Raw genomic sequence first — 15,007 nt, 5'->3', positions numbered from 1 at the left:
TAATAAATGCCTAGTTTGATCAAGATATCTTAATAAACATGTTTTTCATTCAACAATTTAATTTTCGACCGATCGTTCCTATTGCAGCTATTTAATATGGTAGTCCGATCTTAATAGGATTTTCCGATATATATAATAACTATTCATTTCTATTTGGTGGACCCCACTGGCCAGTAAAATTTAGTTAATGTTGGGAATGGTGTAGCGGATCATACCCAAAAAAAGGGATCCGGCAACCAACAATTTTGGGCATTGACTACCAAAGCCTTAATGAAGTCTTAATGGACGACTCCATACCAGCAATGGATAGTATACTAGACAAACTTGGTGAATATTAGGATTTTACCACCATCGACCCCGTGAATAGATTTCAACAAATCCACATGCATGAAAGATCAATTCCTTTCTCAACTAAAAATGAACATTACTAGTACAAAAGTAGCAAAACAAATGACAGCGAAACTAAAAAAGAGAGCAGTCAGAAACACAAATGATAAACAGTCCACCGAAGCATTCAAAAAATTAAAATTATTTATAATATCCAATCCGATACTAGTATATCCCAATTTCGAGAACCAGTTCTCATTAACCATAGATGCCAATTCTATAAATTAAAAATCTCTAATCTGGATATGAGCCGCGAATACGCCAAAGAATTAATTAAAGAATATTTATGCACTAAGAAAAGTGTAATTTACTTCCATAATGACGCTATTTCTAGTTTTCAAAAACGCATGCATTAAAATAATTAACCTAAATAACCGAACAATATGAAACTAACAGTAATGAAATCTACTAAACAAGTTATAGATATCCAAACCTATGCACACTTCAAGGAAATCATCCTTAAAAAGTCATAAAGGCTTATTGCATCCCGGTATAGAAAAAGTTGCAGCCCTCCTAAAGCAAAATATTACTACCCTGATTAACAAAAATTGATACAAAATATTAAAAATGAATGCGAAATATGCAACATTGCCAACTGGGAACACGGAAAGACTAATCTCTCGGGAAACGAGAAGATTTTGAAAAACACACTAAGTTTTAGGATTTACCTTTAGTAATTTCTAAGACTACAATCCCATTCAAGAAAACGGGAAACCTCAGGAAAATAGACGATAAGCATTTCGATGAAACTATTAGAGGTAGAAAAATCAGTCATTACAAAGCTAAGTTGAAGAAGAAAAAAAATTAACGTAAGCATTTACGATAATTACAGCAAACGATTCCTTTCATAATAACCATGGAACTCATTAAATATTCCCCTCTTGCTCATGGTAGTGGCAGAGGCAGAGGGTATTATAATTTTGTCGTGAAATGTGTAACCCATAAAGTATATATATTCTTGATCAGCATCAACAGCCGAGTCGATACAGCCATGTCCGTCTGTCCGTCTGACCGTCTGTCCGTCTGTCTGCTTCTATGCGAACTAGTCCCTCAGTTTTAAAGCTATCTTTATGAAACTTTGCAGAACTCCATCTTTCATTTGCACGCAACTTATATGTCAAAACCAGCTAGATCGGACCACTATATCATACAGCTGCCATAGGAACGATCGGTCGAAAATTAAGTTGTTACATGAAAAACATTTTGTTTTTCCAGATATCTTGACCAAACTCGGCATCTATTAGTATTATTATACTTCTTATATATAGGCAAAATCTTATTAAGATCGGACCACTATATCATATAGGTGCCATAGGAACGATCGGTCGAAAATTAAGTTGTTGTATGAAAAAGCATTTTGTTTTTCAAGATATCCTATTTATTAGTTTTAATTTACTCCTCATATAAATCCAAAATCCTATTAAGATCGGAAAATTATATTATATAACTGCCATAGGAACGATCGGTTGAAAATTAAGTTGTATGAAAAAAAATTTTGTTATTCAAGGTATCTTGACCAAACTCGGCATTTAAAAGTTTTACTATACTCCGCATATATCGGAAAATCATATTAAGATCGGACCACTATATCATTTAGCGGTCATAGGAACAATCGGTCGAAAATTATGTTGATGTATGAAAAACTTTGTCATTCAAGATATTTCGATTAAACACGGCATATAAAGATTTCACTATGGTCCCTTCAATTTAGCAAAATCTTATTTACATCGGACTACTATATCATATATCTGCCATAGGAACGATCGGTCGAAAATCAGGTTTTTGATTGAAAACCTTTTTTGTTTATCAAGATATCTTGCCTGTGCTTCTTATATATGGGCGAAGTACTATAAGCATTATGAAAAGGTTGGGTCTGCAAGGGTATTGGATCTTCGACGTGCCGAAGATAGCCTTTCTTTATCGTCTGTTGTGGAATAGAGTACTTCAGTATCGAAGATTGTACGACTTGCGAAAGAAACTAGATTATCGTTTTTTACTGGTCGCCGATTTCAAAAGCTTGCTGTTAATGAATGCAAGGGTACCGATATGAATTAACGAAAATTGATTTTTCATCTATCGTGTTAATTTTATGTCTAATGTTGTTAGTAAAAGTAAATTCTTCGTTAAAGAATATGTCGGTGTATTGTTTGCTGAATTGGATATGAGATTGTGTTTTTTCTTTATTAAGGTGCTTTGTAATACCTTTGCAGAGGGTATTATAATTTTCTCGTGAAATGTATAACGCATAGAAGGAGACATATCCGACCCCATAAAGTATATATATTCTTGATCAGCATAAACAGCCGAGTAGATATAGCCATGTCCGTCTGTCCGTCTGTCCGTCTGACCGTCTGTCCGTCTGTCTGTTTCTATGCGAACTAGTCCCTCAGTTTTAAAGCTAACTTAAGAAAACTTTCTGTTACACGCAGCACATATGTCAAAATCAGCTGGATCGGACCACTGTATCATATAGCTGCCATAGGAACGATCGGTCGAAAACTAAGCTGCTGTATGAAAAAAAAATTTGTTTTTCAAGATATCTTGACCAAACTCGGCATTTATTAGCTTTACTATACTCGTCATATAAGTGCATAATCCTATTTAGATCGGACCACTATATCATATAGCTGCCATAGGAACGATCGGACAAAAATTAGGTTGTATGAAAAAAAATTTTGTTTTTAAAGAAATCTTGATCAAACTCGGCATTTATTAGTTTTACTATACTCCTCATATATATGCAAAATAGTAATAAGATCGGACCACTATATCATATAGCTGCCATAGGAAAGGTCGGAGGTAAATTAAGTTACTGAATGAAAAAACAGTTTGTTTTCCAAGATATCTTCAGTAAACTCTGCATAAATTAGTTTTACTATACTCTTCATATAAATGCAAAATCCTATTAAGATCGGTGCACTAAATTATAAAGCTGCCATAGGAACCATCAGTTGAAAATTAAGTTGTATGGAAAACTTTTTTGTCATTTAAGATATTTTAATTAAACACGGCATTTGAAGATTTCACTATACTCCCTTCATTTTTGCAAAATCTTTTTTACATCGGACTACTATATCATATATCTGCTATAGGAACGATCGGTCGAAAACTAGGTTTTGATTAAAAACCTTTTTGTTTATCAAGATATCCTGAAAAAACTCGGCATTAACTATATTCCCTGGGCATAGCACTTTAAGCATTATGAAAAGGTATTAGATCTTCGGCGTTCCGAAGATAGCCTTTCTTTCTCGTTAGTTTTCCCTGTGATTCTTAGATACGGGCAATGCAATGAGTATTATTGCAAGATTGGGTCTGCAAGGGTATTAAATCTTCGGCGTGCCGAAAATAATAAAATCATAACAGGTAAGTTGGGCTTGATGTATAGGTAGGGAATTGCGTACTTCAGTATCCGAGGGTGTACGACTTGCGAAAGAATCTGATTTCTCGTTACTTACTGGTCCCTGGGAAAGTACGGCGCCGATTTTAAAATTGCTAGCGTTTGTCTTGAGAGTGAGGGTGAAGTCTGGATACTTTAAAATAAAATCATTACAAAGTAGGGTTTTTTAAAATTCAAGTGCGTCTGTAAATTCTTTGTCTATTGTGGGTAGTTTCTTCCCTTTGAGTTGCTTGGTGAGTGGTTTGGTAAGTTTTGGAAAGTCTCTTATGAATTTATGGTAATAGCTAAGAAACGACTTAATTTCTTTTTTGTTTTTGGGAAAGGGTTTGGTCTTACGCCCTCTCTGGTAACAATGTGGTCAAGGAATTCGTAGAAAATCTGATCTATCTAACACTGCTTTGGAAGGGAGGGGGTAATATTATTATATCGTCAAGATAGTCGAGGCCAATAGATGCGACAAGATAATTACATTGTCCATGGCTCTTTGGAATGTTTCTGGGGCGTTTTTCACGATTTTTTTTTTAATTGTAAACGCTGTTTTCTGCCTGTCTTTACTATTCATTTCTATCTTGTGGAACCCACTGGCCAGGTCTATGGTTGAAAAATAATTTGATTTTCCCAAAGGATCTAAAATAAAATAATGGGGTAGCGGTCTGATATTGTCTTTTCGTTGAGTTTTCTGTAATCTATTACTAATCTTATACTATTCAACCTGGGGTACTCCAAGGGGAGTAGATGGTTTGGATATTTGTTCTTTCACTTGCTGTTAATGAATAAAAGGGTACCTTGGTAAAAGGGACTTGATTTAACGAAAAATCTATCGTGGTAGTGTTGTGTTTTATGTTGTTTGTAAAAGTAAGTTCATCGTTGACGTTATAGAATATGTCGGTGTATTGTTTGCTTAATTGGATAAGAGATTGTGTTTCTTCTATATTAAGGTGATTTGTTTTTAAACAGCTGATTTATACAGTTATCATCATAGCTGCGTTTGTTGCGGAGAACTTAGAAGAATTCGAAAACCATTTGGTTAGCTCGAAAGCTGCACTTTGAAGTATTTGCGACAGTGCAGACTTAATTGTCTGTAGGTTCTCTACACATGCAGCACCAGTTAGTAAATCATCGACATAAAAGTCGTGCCTGAGAACATCAGCAGATTTAGGGTGTAATAACTCGCTCATCTCAATTAGCTTTGTTAAATACAGTAAGTGCCGTAAGTTACGGTGTTTAACCTGAAGGACCTCAAAGAGTCAGATGGGCTCTTTGTCCACACTACGAGCTGGAAATCTCGATCTGCTTCATGCACCATGACCTGCCATACATATTTTTGATGCTGCATACATATTTTTGATGTCAGCTGTCAACGCATATTTGAGGAGTCTAAATCGAAGCAGAGTCTAGTATAGCTCCTCTTGAGAGGTCGGTTCAACCATTAGAATGTCATTCAACGCAATTTGAGACGATGTCGTTGAAAATAACGCGTAACTTCGTCGATATGCTTTGTGGACGTAAAACACACTGATGCGGAATGAAGTAGTGTGGAGTACTTTGAATCTGTTCCTCTATTTCAGACATGTGACTTATACTTCAATATTCCTCATGAATTCCAAGTAAATGCGGTTAAGCTCGGGATCTCCAGACAAGCGTCTTTCAAGCGACAGAACACTACGCTTAGCAACCTCGAAGGAGTTACCAAGCTGATTAGGATCTGATTTAAATGGCAGTCTTACTTTAAATTGACCTGACGCCAATATTTACGAATTATCTTGAAAGTGGCTCTCACATAACTGCTGTTCAACTGTTCGGACCATGTTCAATGACCAAAATTTCTGCAATGTTTTGTCTTTCGAGGTATAAGACTCTTCTTGGCAACTCAGGTTGACAGAATGAGTCTTCTCATGACTTAACGTCGTGTAATGGCCTAATAAAATCCAGCCAACAAGTGTCTTTTGCAGAATCGGGCAATTCGGACCTTGTTTAATCTGACCGACATACAAACCGTCTCAGCTCCGATGAGCATGTCAATCTTCTGTGGCTTATGAAAATATGGATCAGGTTCTTAGGGATTTTCCAACCACTGACATTGACCGTATGGTCAGGCTGGTAACCCGAAATGGTCTTCAAAATCCACAAATCCACAATTGACTCGCGACATCACCCCTGTATGAATCTTCCTTTGAATTGAACAAAACCAAATAAGCTGATACTGGCCTCTTCTCTACGCAGCTGCAATCGATGTGCTAGCTCGTCTGTTACAAAATTAATTTGTGAACCAAAATCGTGTAAAGCTCTAGTCAAAACGAACTTGTCACTTCTCGTTTTAACGCTAGCGACTGCGGTAGCTAGGATTACATTCATTCGCATGCATAGCATGTGAAGTCGATGGTTGATCCTGTGCGAAGTCAATGGGTGGTGGATGCAACAGTGTGTTATAAAGACTGCATACTCTGCACTTGCTGCTTACATTGTACTGATACTTGCTGTACTGATAAGCTGGCATATGCTGAACAATGCAATTTCGAGTGTCCTTCGGAGCCGCAATATAAACTTTATGTGGTCACTTGATCGTTTCTTCCACTATGCTTGATTATTGTTTTTGAAAACAGCCTTTGACTCTGGCTTCGGGCCATCAGACAAAATTTGGCTGATTCTTCAGCAGAAAGGTGTTGATATCTACGATTCAAGGCTGTTTCACAATCACTCCATAGTAGAGTGATTGCATAATCGAGTTGATCCACCCACTTTCGTCTGGTCATTGGGTCAACTTTGTTCATAGCGAGGTGAATGAGAATCGCGTTAGAAATCTTTTCGTCATCACCTATTGACAGGAGCGAGCCATACATCACAAACAGTGTCAAGCAATGATGCGGCAGAAGGCTGCGTTAGCCGAAATATTTTCATTAACTACTAGACATTCATTGTCGAATACTCTCTTTAGGCTGTCCAATGCATTTAAATAATTGTCCTCGGTGACTTGAAACGCTCTAACAGTGAATAGAGCTTCTCCTGAGAGACATGAGATCAGAAGATTGAATTTCTCTATGCTCGGGATCGCATGATCGTTAAGAACAAGAGTTTCGAACAAGTTAATAAAATTCTGTTGCACGCAGCACATAAGTTAAAGCCAGCTGGATCGGACCATCATATAGCTGTCATAGGAACGATCGGTTGAAAATTAAGTTTTTGTATGAAAAAACATTTTGATTTTAAGATATCTTGACCACACTCTAAATGTATTAGCTTTTCTGTACTCCTCATATATATGCAAAATCCTATTAAGATCGGACCACTATATCATATAGATGCCATAGGAACGATCGGTCGAAAATTAAGTTGTTGTTTGAAAAAACATTTTGTTTTTCAAGAAATCTTGACCAAACTCGGCATTTATTAGTTTTACTTTACTCCTAATATACTAGGTTTTGGATTAAAAACCTTATATGATTTTCAAGATATCTTGCCCAAACTCGGCATTAATTATTTACCCTGTGATTCTTAGATACGGGCAAATCACTATAAGCATTATGAAGAGGTTGGGTTTGCAAGGATATTAGATCTTCGGCCTGCCGAAGATAGCCTTTCTTTCTCGTTTTAATTTGTCTTTATTATTATTATTTGGTCTTCGATCAAGAGTGTTCAGGGTATCCAATAGTCGGGAACTCCCAAATATAAACTCTTCTCTGTTTTTGGGAAAGTGGAACTTCCTAATGGTTTCGATTTTACTGGGGTTTGGTCCTACGCCCTCTCTGGTTTCAATGTGACCAAGGAATTCATAGAAAATCTGATATATGTATTGTATTTTAAAATTTGCAAACCTCAATCTATCTAATGCTTCTTTTAGATATATCAAATATTTTTGGAGGGAGGGTGAGAATATTTTATATCGTCAAGATAGACGAGGCAAATAGAGCCGACACGATCATGGAGGACATTGTCCTTGCGTCTCTGGAATGTTGCTGGGGTGTTTTTCAGGCCGAAAGGCATACGAATGAATTCAAAATGAGCACTTTCATTGGTAAACGCTGTTTTCTGTCTGTCTTTACTATTCATTTCTAATTTGGTGGACCCCCTGGCCAGTAAAATTTAGTTAATGTTGGGAATGGTGTAGCGGATCATACCCAAAAAAAGGGATCCGGCAACCAACAATTTTGGGCATTGACTACCAAAGCCTTAATGAAGTCTTAATGGACGACTCCATACCAGCAATGGATAGTATACTAGACAAACTTGGTGAATGTTAGGATTTTACCACCATTGACCCGTGAATAGATTTCAACAAATCCACATGCTTGAAAGATCAATTCCTTTCTCAACTAAAAATGAACATTACTAGTACAAAAGTAGCAAAACAAATGACAGCGAAACTAAAAAAGAGAGCAGTCAGAAACACAAATGATAAACAGTCCACCGAAGCATTCAAAAAATTAAAATTATTTATAATATCCAATCCGATACTAGTATATCCCAATTTCGAGAACCAGTTCTCATTAACCATAGATGCCAATTCTATAAATTAAAAATCTCTAATCTGGATATGAGCCGCGAATACGCCAAAGAATTAATTAAAGAATATTTATGCACTAAGAAAAGTGTAATTTACTTCCATAATGACGCTATTTCATAGTTTTCAAAAACGCATGCATTAAAATAATTAACCTAAATAACCGAACAATATGAAACTAACAGTAATGAAATCTACTAAACAAGTTATAGACATCCAAACCTATGCACATTTCAAGGAAATCATCCTTAAAAAGTCATAAAGGCTTATTGCATCCCGGTATAGAAAAAGTTGCAGCCCTCCTAAAGAAAAATATTACTACCCTGATCAACAAAAATTGATACAAAATATTAAAAATGAATGCGAAATATGCAACAACTGGGAGCACGGAAAGACTACGCTCTCAGGAAACGAGAAGATTTTGAAAAACACACTAAGGAAACACTTTAAGGATTTACCTTTAGTAATTTCTAAGACTACAATCCCATTCAAGAAAACGGGAAACCTCAGGAAACTAGACGATAAGCATTTCGATGAAACTATTAGAGGTAGAAAAATCAGTCATTACAAAGCTAAGTTTAAGAAGAAAAAAAAATTAACGTAAGCAAGTACGATAATTACAGCAATCGGCCAGCAAAGCCTAACTTAAACTGATAGCATGCTTAATGCCGCAAAGTGTAGAAATCAACTCGACCCAAGCTAAAAATGGCTACCTAATCTTTAATACTATTATTTGTTTGTTAACATAACGAAAAAGGAACAAACTTATAATAAAATCAGATCAATCAAGCCAAAGAGATTAAAACACTTTCACAAATAAAATACATAAAAGAAAAACTAAGGGAAATGCATGGCATAAGAATAGCAAAACGTAGTAAACGTGGTCTTGCTAATTTTATGGGCACTATTTCCAAATATCACTTTAGACCAACAAGACGAAGAGGAATTAGAGCCCTAAATGAACAATAGCAGAGAATAGCGTACAAGCAAACGAACTAAGCCGAGTAATAAATTACTTAAGTCGAATAGATAAGGGAAACCAAAGGTTAGCACTCCTCATATTCAACCTACAAGAATTCACTGAATACATTAAAGACAGAGTTAGGAGTGTAACTTAAAAAACTTGGAATTTTCCACCCGAAATTATTTAAGCACGCTTTACAGCATGTTAATTTAGAAAAAATGTATTAAATATAAAAACTTCAAATTTGTTTTTAGATATCTTGACCAAACTCTACATTTATTAGTTTTACTATGCTCCTCATATATATGCAAAATTCTATTCAGATCGGACCACTATATCATATAGCTGCCATAGGAACGATCGGTCGAAAATTAAGTTGTTGTATGTATTTTGTTTTTAGATATCTTGACCAAACTCTACATTTATTAGTTTTACTATGCTCCTCATCTACATGCAAAATCCTATTAAGATAGTACCACTATATCATATAGCTGCCATAGGAACGATCGGTCGAAAATTAAGTTGTATGAAAAACCATTTGTTTATCAAGATATCATGACTAAACTCGGCATTTATTAGTTTTATTATGCTCCTCATATATATGCCAAATCCTATTGAGATTGGACCACTATATCATTTAGCTGCCATAGGAACGATCGGTCGAAGGTTAAGTTGTTGTATGAAAAAAACATTTTGTTTATCAAGATATCTTGGCCAATCTCGGCATTAACTATTATCCCTGTGCTTCTTAGATACGGGCAAAGCACTATAAGCATTATGAAAAGGTTGGGTCTGCAAGGGTATTAGATTTTCGGCGTACCGAAGATAGCCTTTCTTTCTCGTTTAAATTAAAATCAAATTTGCAAAACGAGTTTTGAATACTGTTCAATAAAGCGTAGGGGAGCAAGCGTCTCTTGACCGAAACGCACCAACGAAAAATGAGTACAAAAACAACTGCACAGCCAATGCGAGTTGCGAGTAAAAGCAAGAAGCGGGATCGACATAGCTAACCGAAATGAAATTGTATTGACAATTAATTTTGAATTAAGTAATTATCATTCGCTCAGAAGCACTAATTCGAAGAAATATTAAATTATATGTAGGAATCTCCAGAGCGGTTAGTAAGTGCATGCAAATTCTAATTATGCTCAACTACTTTACATATCTGCCGAGGATTGAAAGCGTTCGCTTTATTAGCACAACCAAACCAGTAGATTTGGGCTTTTAATTTTTAGCACAGTACCTGCTGTTCCGGACGTTCACTTTGGAAGCTAATTTAAATAAGCCTCATCTAACACTCTCTCGTTGCAATAATAGGGTCGACCTAATTATACCGATGATCGGTAGGTAAGAAATTTTATTGTCTATCTATTTGAAATATCATTACCGAGAAAAAGTGAAGAATTTTGCTAAGTGTTTCTAATACTTACCTAATTTTGTATACTGGACATTCATATATATTCTTTATATCTTGTTTGTCCTGTGTGACCGCCTTAATATAAATTACTGGCATTGCCGGAAACAATTCTTTGTTAAGAGCATCTGTTATTGTGCTCAGTTTCATATCCCATCGTGCACCTTCCATAAATAAGCCATTAACATACGCTCCCTCGCGAGGTGCAGAACTATTTAAAAAGGTAAAATATTATCTACGGATCACACATAATTGAAGAAGCTTACGTGAATTCCTCTTTGAATTTCTTTGTGACGTCGCAATTGAGACACATTCTGTCAAGGGGCCACTCATTTTTACGTGCTGTCTGCTGCATAATTGCAGTAAGTAAAGATTGAGGATTGAAAAAGCCAGCTAGCCAAATGGATGATGGCAATCGAAAATCAGAAACCCAACTTTCTAACTCACGAAGACGTTGCATAAGGTCCCCAAACCACGACTGCAGGCCCAACAAGCTTGGATAGGCAAGCTTAGTCCACTGCTCAGGCACTTGATCCATATAGAGGCATAACATAAGATCCTCCATGACAGACGATATTGTGAGTTCTCCCTTTAGACCCAAATCTAATTCGTTTAGTGATCGTCTAAGCTCGGACATAAGAATATTCATTCGCTCGCATTCTTGGAAAGCAACTATAATATATGGATTACGATCCTCTACACGTCCCATAAGCTCTGCAATATTAAAAGGTGTGGGAACTTTATCGAGCAAATCTTCAATAACACCCTTTATAATATCCTCTTGTGACACAGATTCACCCCCTCCGGCTGAACCACTTGACATTCGCGGCTGTAGTTCAAATACAATTCTGAATAGTCGTTCTGAAACTGTTGTGAGAAATCCAATTTCAGCATTTAAATTTAAGCCATATAGGGAAGGGCTCTCCAATGGCAAATTTTCGTCGATATACTGATGATATCCAGCATATTTAAGAATTCCTGGGGCAGGGAAACCGGGGCAGAACTCTAGATCGCCATCAATGAGTTCTGGCTGCATAAATTCCTCAAGATAAGTGCGACACAATCGACGATCCCAATCATCTGTGATGTGGCCACCGTACATGATCTCTCCGAACAAATAGCGTAAATCTTCCCAAGGGACACGAGTGTTAGCCTCCAAGTAGTTAAATAAAACATATACTGAAATTGTAAGATCACCCACATTAAATGGATATGATCGATTCCAGCCCTGTGGCCCGAATTTGCGACGTTCAGCCACGACGGCATGGAAGTAACATAGAGAGAAAAGAATAGCTTTAAACTCCGTTTCTTTAGAGCACATCTCAAGTGTCTCATCGCTAAAATTGTCGAGGGCCTTATGTATGTTAGCCATCATACCCGTCGGCGGTTCGTTTGTAATTTTAATCGCAGACTCCAGTATTCCCTGCGGTAAAATGTGCATTAACGGGTCACCTGCAGGTTCAGCACTTAAAAAAAGTCTATACTTGGAATTCACATTAATAAGAGAAGCTTCCATTTTCTTTTCAAGGCTAGGCAACCAGCGTGCAACTAGGTGAATATTTTGTAGAATGACCCAATGCCCTTGTTGTGAAGCTGTCTCAATAGCTTTTTCTGCAATAATTTCCTGCCCCTGACCTAATGAAACACTATGAAAGTTTTCATGATCAAAACTATAGCCTAACACCTTGCCAATTTTTTCTACATCTTTAAGTGGGTCAACACCTGGTGATAAAACAAAGAAGATATGAGTTTCTGGGCTTGACTCCTTAAAGGTTTTAGAAAATTCGATGGACCGCGCATCGATATACTTGGATCCTAATTTTTCGTCAATAAAACCTTTCATTGCATATGACATGCGATCGGGACGTATGCAGCGCATTATGCAGAGCCTTTGAATTGCCGACTTTGCTTTCCATTCACCAGGTAATTTCTCATTCTCGGGATTCTCCGAATCAATAAATTTCATCCACCTCTTATGCGATCCTTCGATATCTTTTTCTAATCCTTTAAAAGCTGGCAAATTATTTAATGCACGAATGCCTCCCCATCCAATATGAGTCAGCCACGGAAAATTTGAAGTTTGATTGGGCATATACGGGAATCGGAGAAGAAAATCTAGTTCAGTAGGCTCCACTTCGCCAATATTCACTAATATTTGAAGGCACATTTGAGTAAGAAATATTAGTTTGTCCTGCTCAAAAAGCCCTCGAGAAGTGTAAATATAGCTGCTGTATGTAATTGATTCCATTAGATTTTCAACGCGATCCTTGAGTTTTTCAGCTGGCGTAGAATTAAGCATTGCGTTATTAAATACTACTGTAAATGCTTTTAATGAGAACTGATAGATTGGATTTATCTTGAATAAATCATTTAGTATAAAATATATAATAGAGGCTCGCTCAGCGGCAGGTCTGTATGCTTCTCGGGCAGAGTCAATTTGAACACCTGTAATCTTGGCCTCGGCTACCTTTACTTCAATTTCGTCGGCTGTTTTCTTCGTTTTTTCAAGGTTCATAACTAAGGTTATATCTTCAAGAACATTATCCCCAGCAGAGGACAATCGCGCCAATAGATCATCTTCCAAAAGCTTTAATGTGATTTTAAAATGGTTTTGTTGCTGCGTAAGACGTGTACGCATAGATTCTAAGTCAGGTCTTTCAACCTTGACTACCTCAGCCAATAACTGATCCTCTAAGCCGTCACGTGTTACAGTAAAGTTAATAAGTGTAGTTTGTGCTTGCATTTCAGGTTTATAGTGCGGATTAGCTAATTTCGTATGCAAAATCAAACGGAAGTTGGAATTGAAGTCAATCTCACGGTCGCCGATCTTCAAAATAGTTCCTTTTTTGATCAGCATGCGACCAAGTAATGGATTTAGTACAGCGTCAACGTTCTCTCCAATGTTCTCTATTAAAAGTACGTTTCCATTGCTAACAGCCCTTTCTACTAAGTCAAGATATCCCCGCTGTGTTAGACGCAACACTACTAGACCCGGACCATATTTTGCTTTCACCCATTTTATGCCCTGTCTATAAAGCATTGATTAGTTTAATATATTTTTGGATAATTTTAAACTTACAACTGAGGATCAATCATTAGCGGATAGCGTTGGGATTGAACCAAAATGGCAGCATTCTCCGCAGACATTCTATCACTAGGTAACCCTTGGTTATTCCACTCAGCTATTTGGGCATCATCACAGATCATTTCAAAGGGATCGGTACCCTCTGTCGAAGGTATTGGTGGCTGCAATTATTAGAATTGTTAGTATTGTATATATTATAATATCTATGTGTAAATCTGTTTGTCCTGACTGACTGAATAACTTATTGACTAACTAATTGGTGGTCAACGCACAGTCCAAATCGTAAGAGATAAGAAGCAGAAACTGTAGATACCTTATGTGATGAAGGTGCACCTTAAGACGGGTTTCGGGAAATTTTAACCGCAAATATGCAGAAATCAAAATTTGTTAAAAATCATTTGAGGGGTGTTTTCACACTTTTCCAAAAACGTATTCCTCTTTGGTGGAAATGGAGGTCAAAGATTCATTTATTTTCATTTGTTTTTTTTTTTTTTGTAAGTTACTTTTTTTTTTGCTTATTTTCGGTCACTTTTTACTTTTAGCAACTTTTATCAGCGTGAGTTTTGGTTAATGATAGCTTAATTTAATTATTAACAATGTATACATATATGTATACATGTTAATTTTGCTTCATTATAGTCGGCGTTTGGCCAAGTCTATAGGATAACTCTTTGTAAGCCTCCTTTTTTGCCTCCTTAGCAGCTTTCTTGACTTGCTGCTTGTTGGTTGATAAGGTCTCCTACTGATTCATTTTCAAGGCTAAATATGTAAAATCATTTGAGGCTTTTTCACATACTTCGCAGAATAAATCATGCCGCCTTAGCAGCTTTCTTGACTTGCTGCTTGTTGGTTGATAAGGTCTCCTACTGATTCATTTTCAAGGCTAAATATGTAAAATCATTTGAGGCTTTTTCACATACTTCGCAGAATAAATCATGCACGGTAAGTGCAATTTTTTTATTAAGTTTTAAGTTTTGTGCGATTTGCTTTATACTATTTTTCGAAGATCTACATAAGAACTTAATAGATACGTTCAGCGATTTGGGAAATTTCACCCACAACAATGGGACATTAGCGAAAAATGTTTGTAAGAAACTTTAATGTTTAGCATCTGATCGGCCTCAAAATCATTTTTAAAGATCTTTCCTAAAATTCATTTTAGGGGAGCTTCGCACTTTTTGGAAATCTATCCGTCCTTGGTGGAAATAGGATTTTTTTTTGCTTTCGTGGCAATCTGTTATGCGAAGCAGGCAGCCGATAAT

The 15,007-nt window shown here is 36.5% G+C and overlaps 1 protein-coding gene across 1 annotated transcript in view; it reads right to left on the bottom strand.

Moving 5' to 3' along the window:
• Positions 1–15,007, bottom strand: part of LOC115768126 (dynein beta chain, ciliary) — a 294,885-nt gene that overhangs the window by 113,890 nt on the left and 165,988 nt on the right. Inside the window, exons 6-8 of the mRNA XM_030712620.1 lie at positions 13,740–13,906; positions 10,927–13,689; positions 10,677–10,871 (exon numbers count right to left, since the gene is read on the bottom strand). Coding sequence (XP_030568480.1) covers positions 10,677–10,871; positions 10,927–13,689; positions 13,740–13,906 — 3,125 coding nt within the window. The remainder of the gene's footprint in view (positions 1–10,676; positions 10,872–10,926; positions 13,690–13,739; positions 13,907–15,007) is intronic.

The sequence above is a fragment of the Drosophila novamexicana genome, unplaced genomic scaffold, assembly GCF_003285875.2.
Source record: "Drosophila novamexicana strain 15010-1031.04,08,12 unplaced genomic scaffold, DnovRS2.1 tig00001689-arrow-arrow-pilon, whole genome shotgun sequence".
NCBI lineage: Eukaryota > Metazoa > Arthropoda > Insecta > Diptera > Drosophilidae > Drosophila > Drosophila novamexicana.
This window is presented reverse-complemented; position numbering and strand designations above follow the sequence as displayed.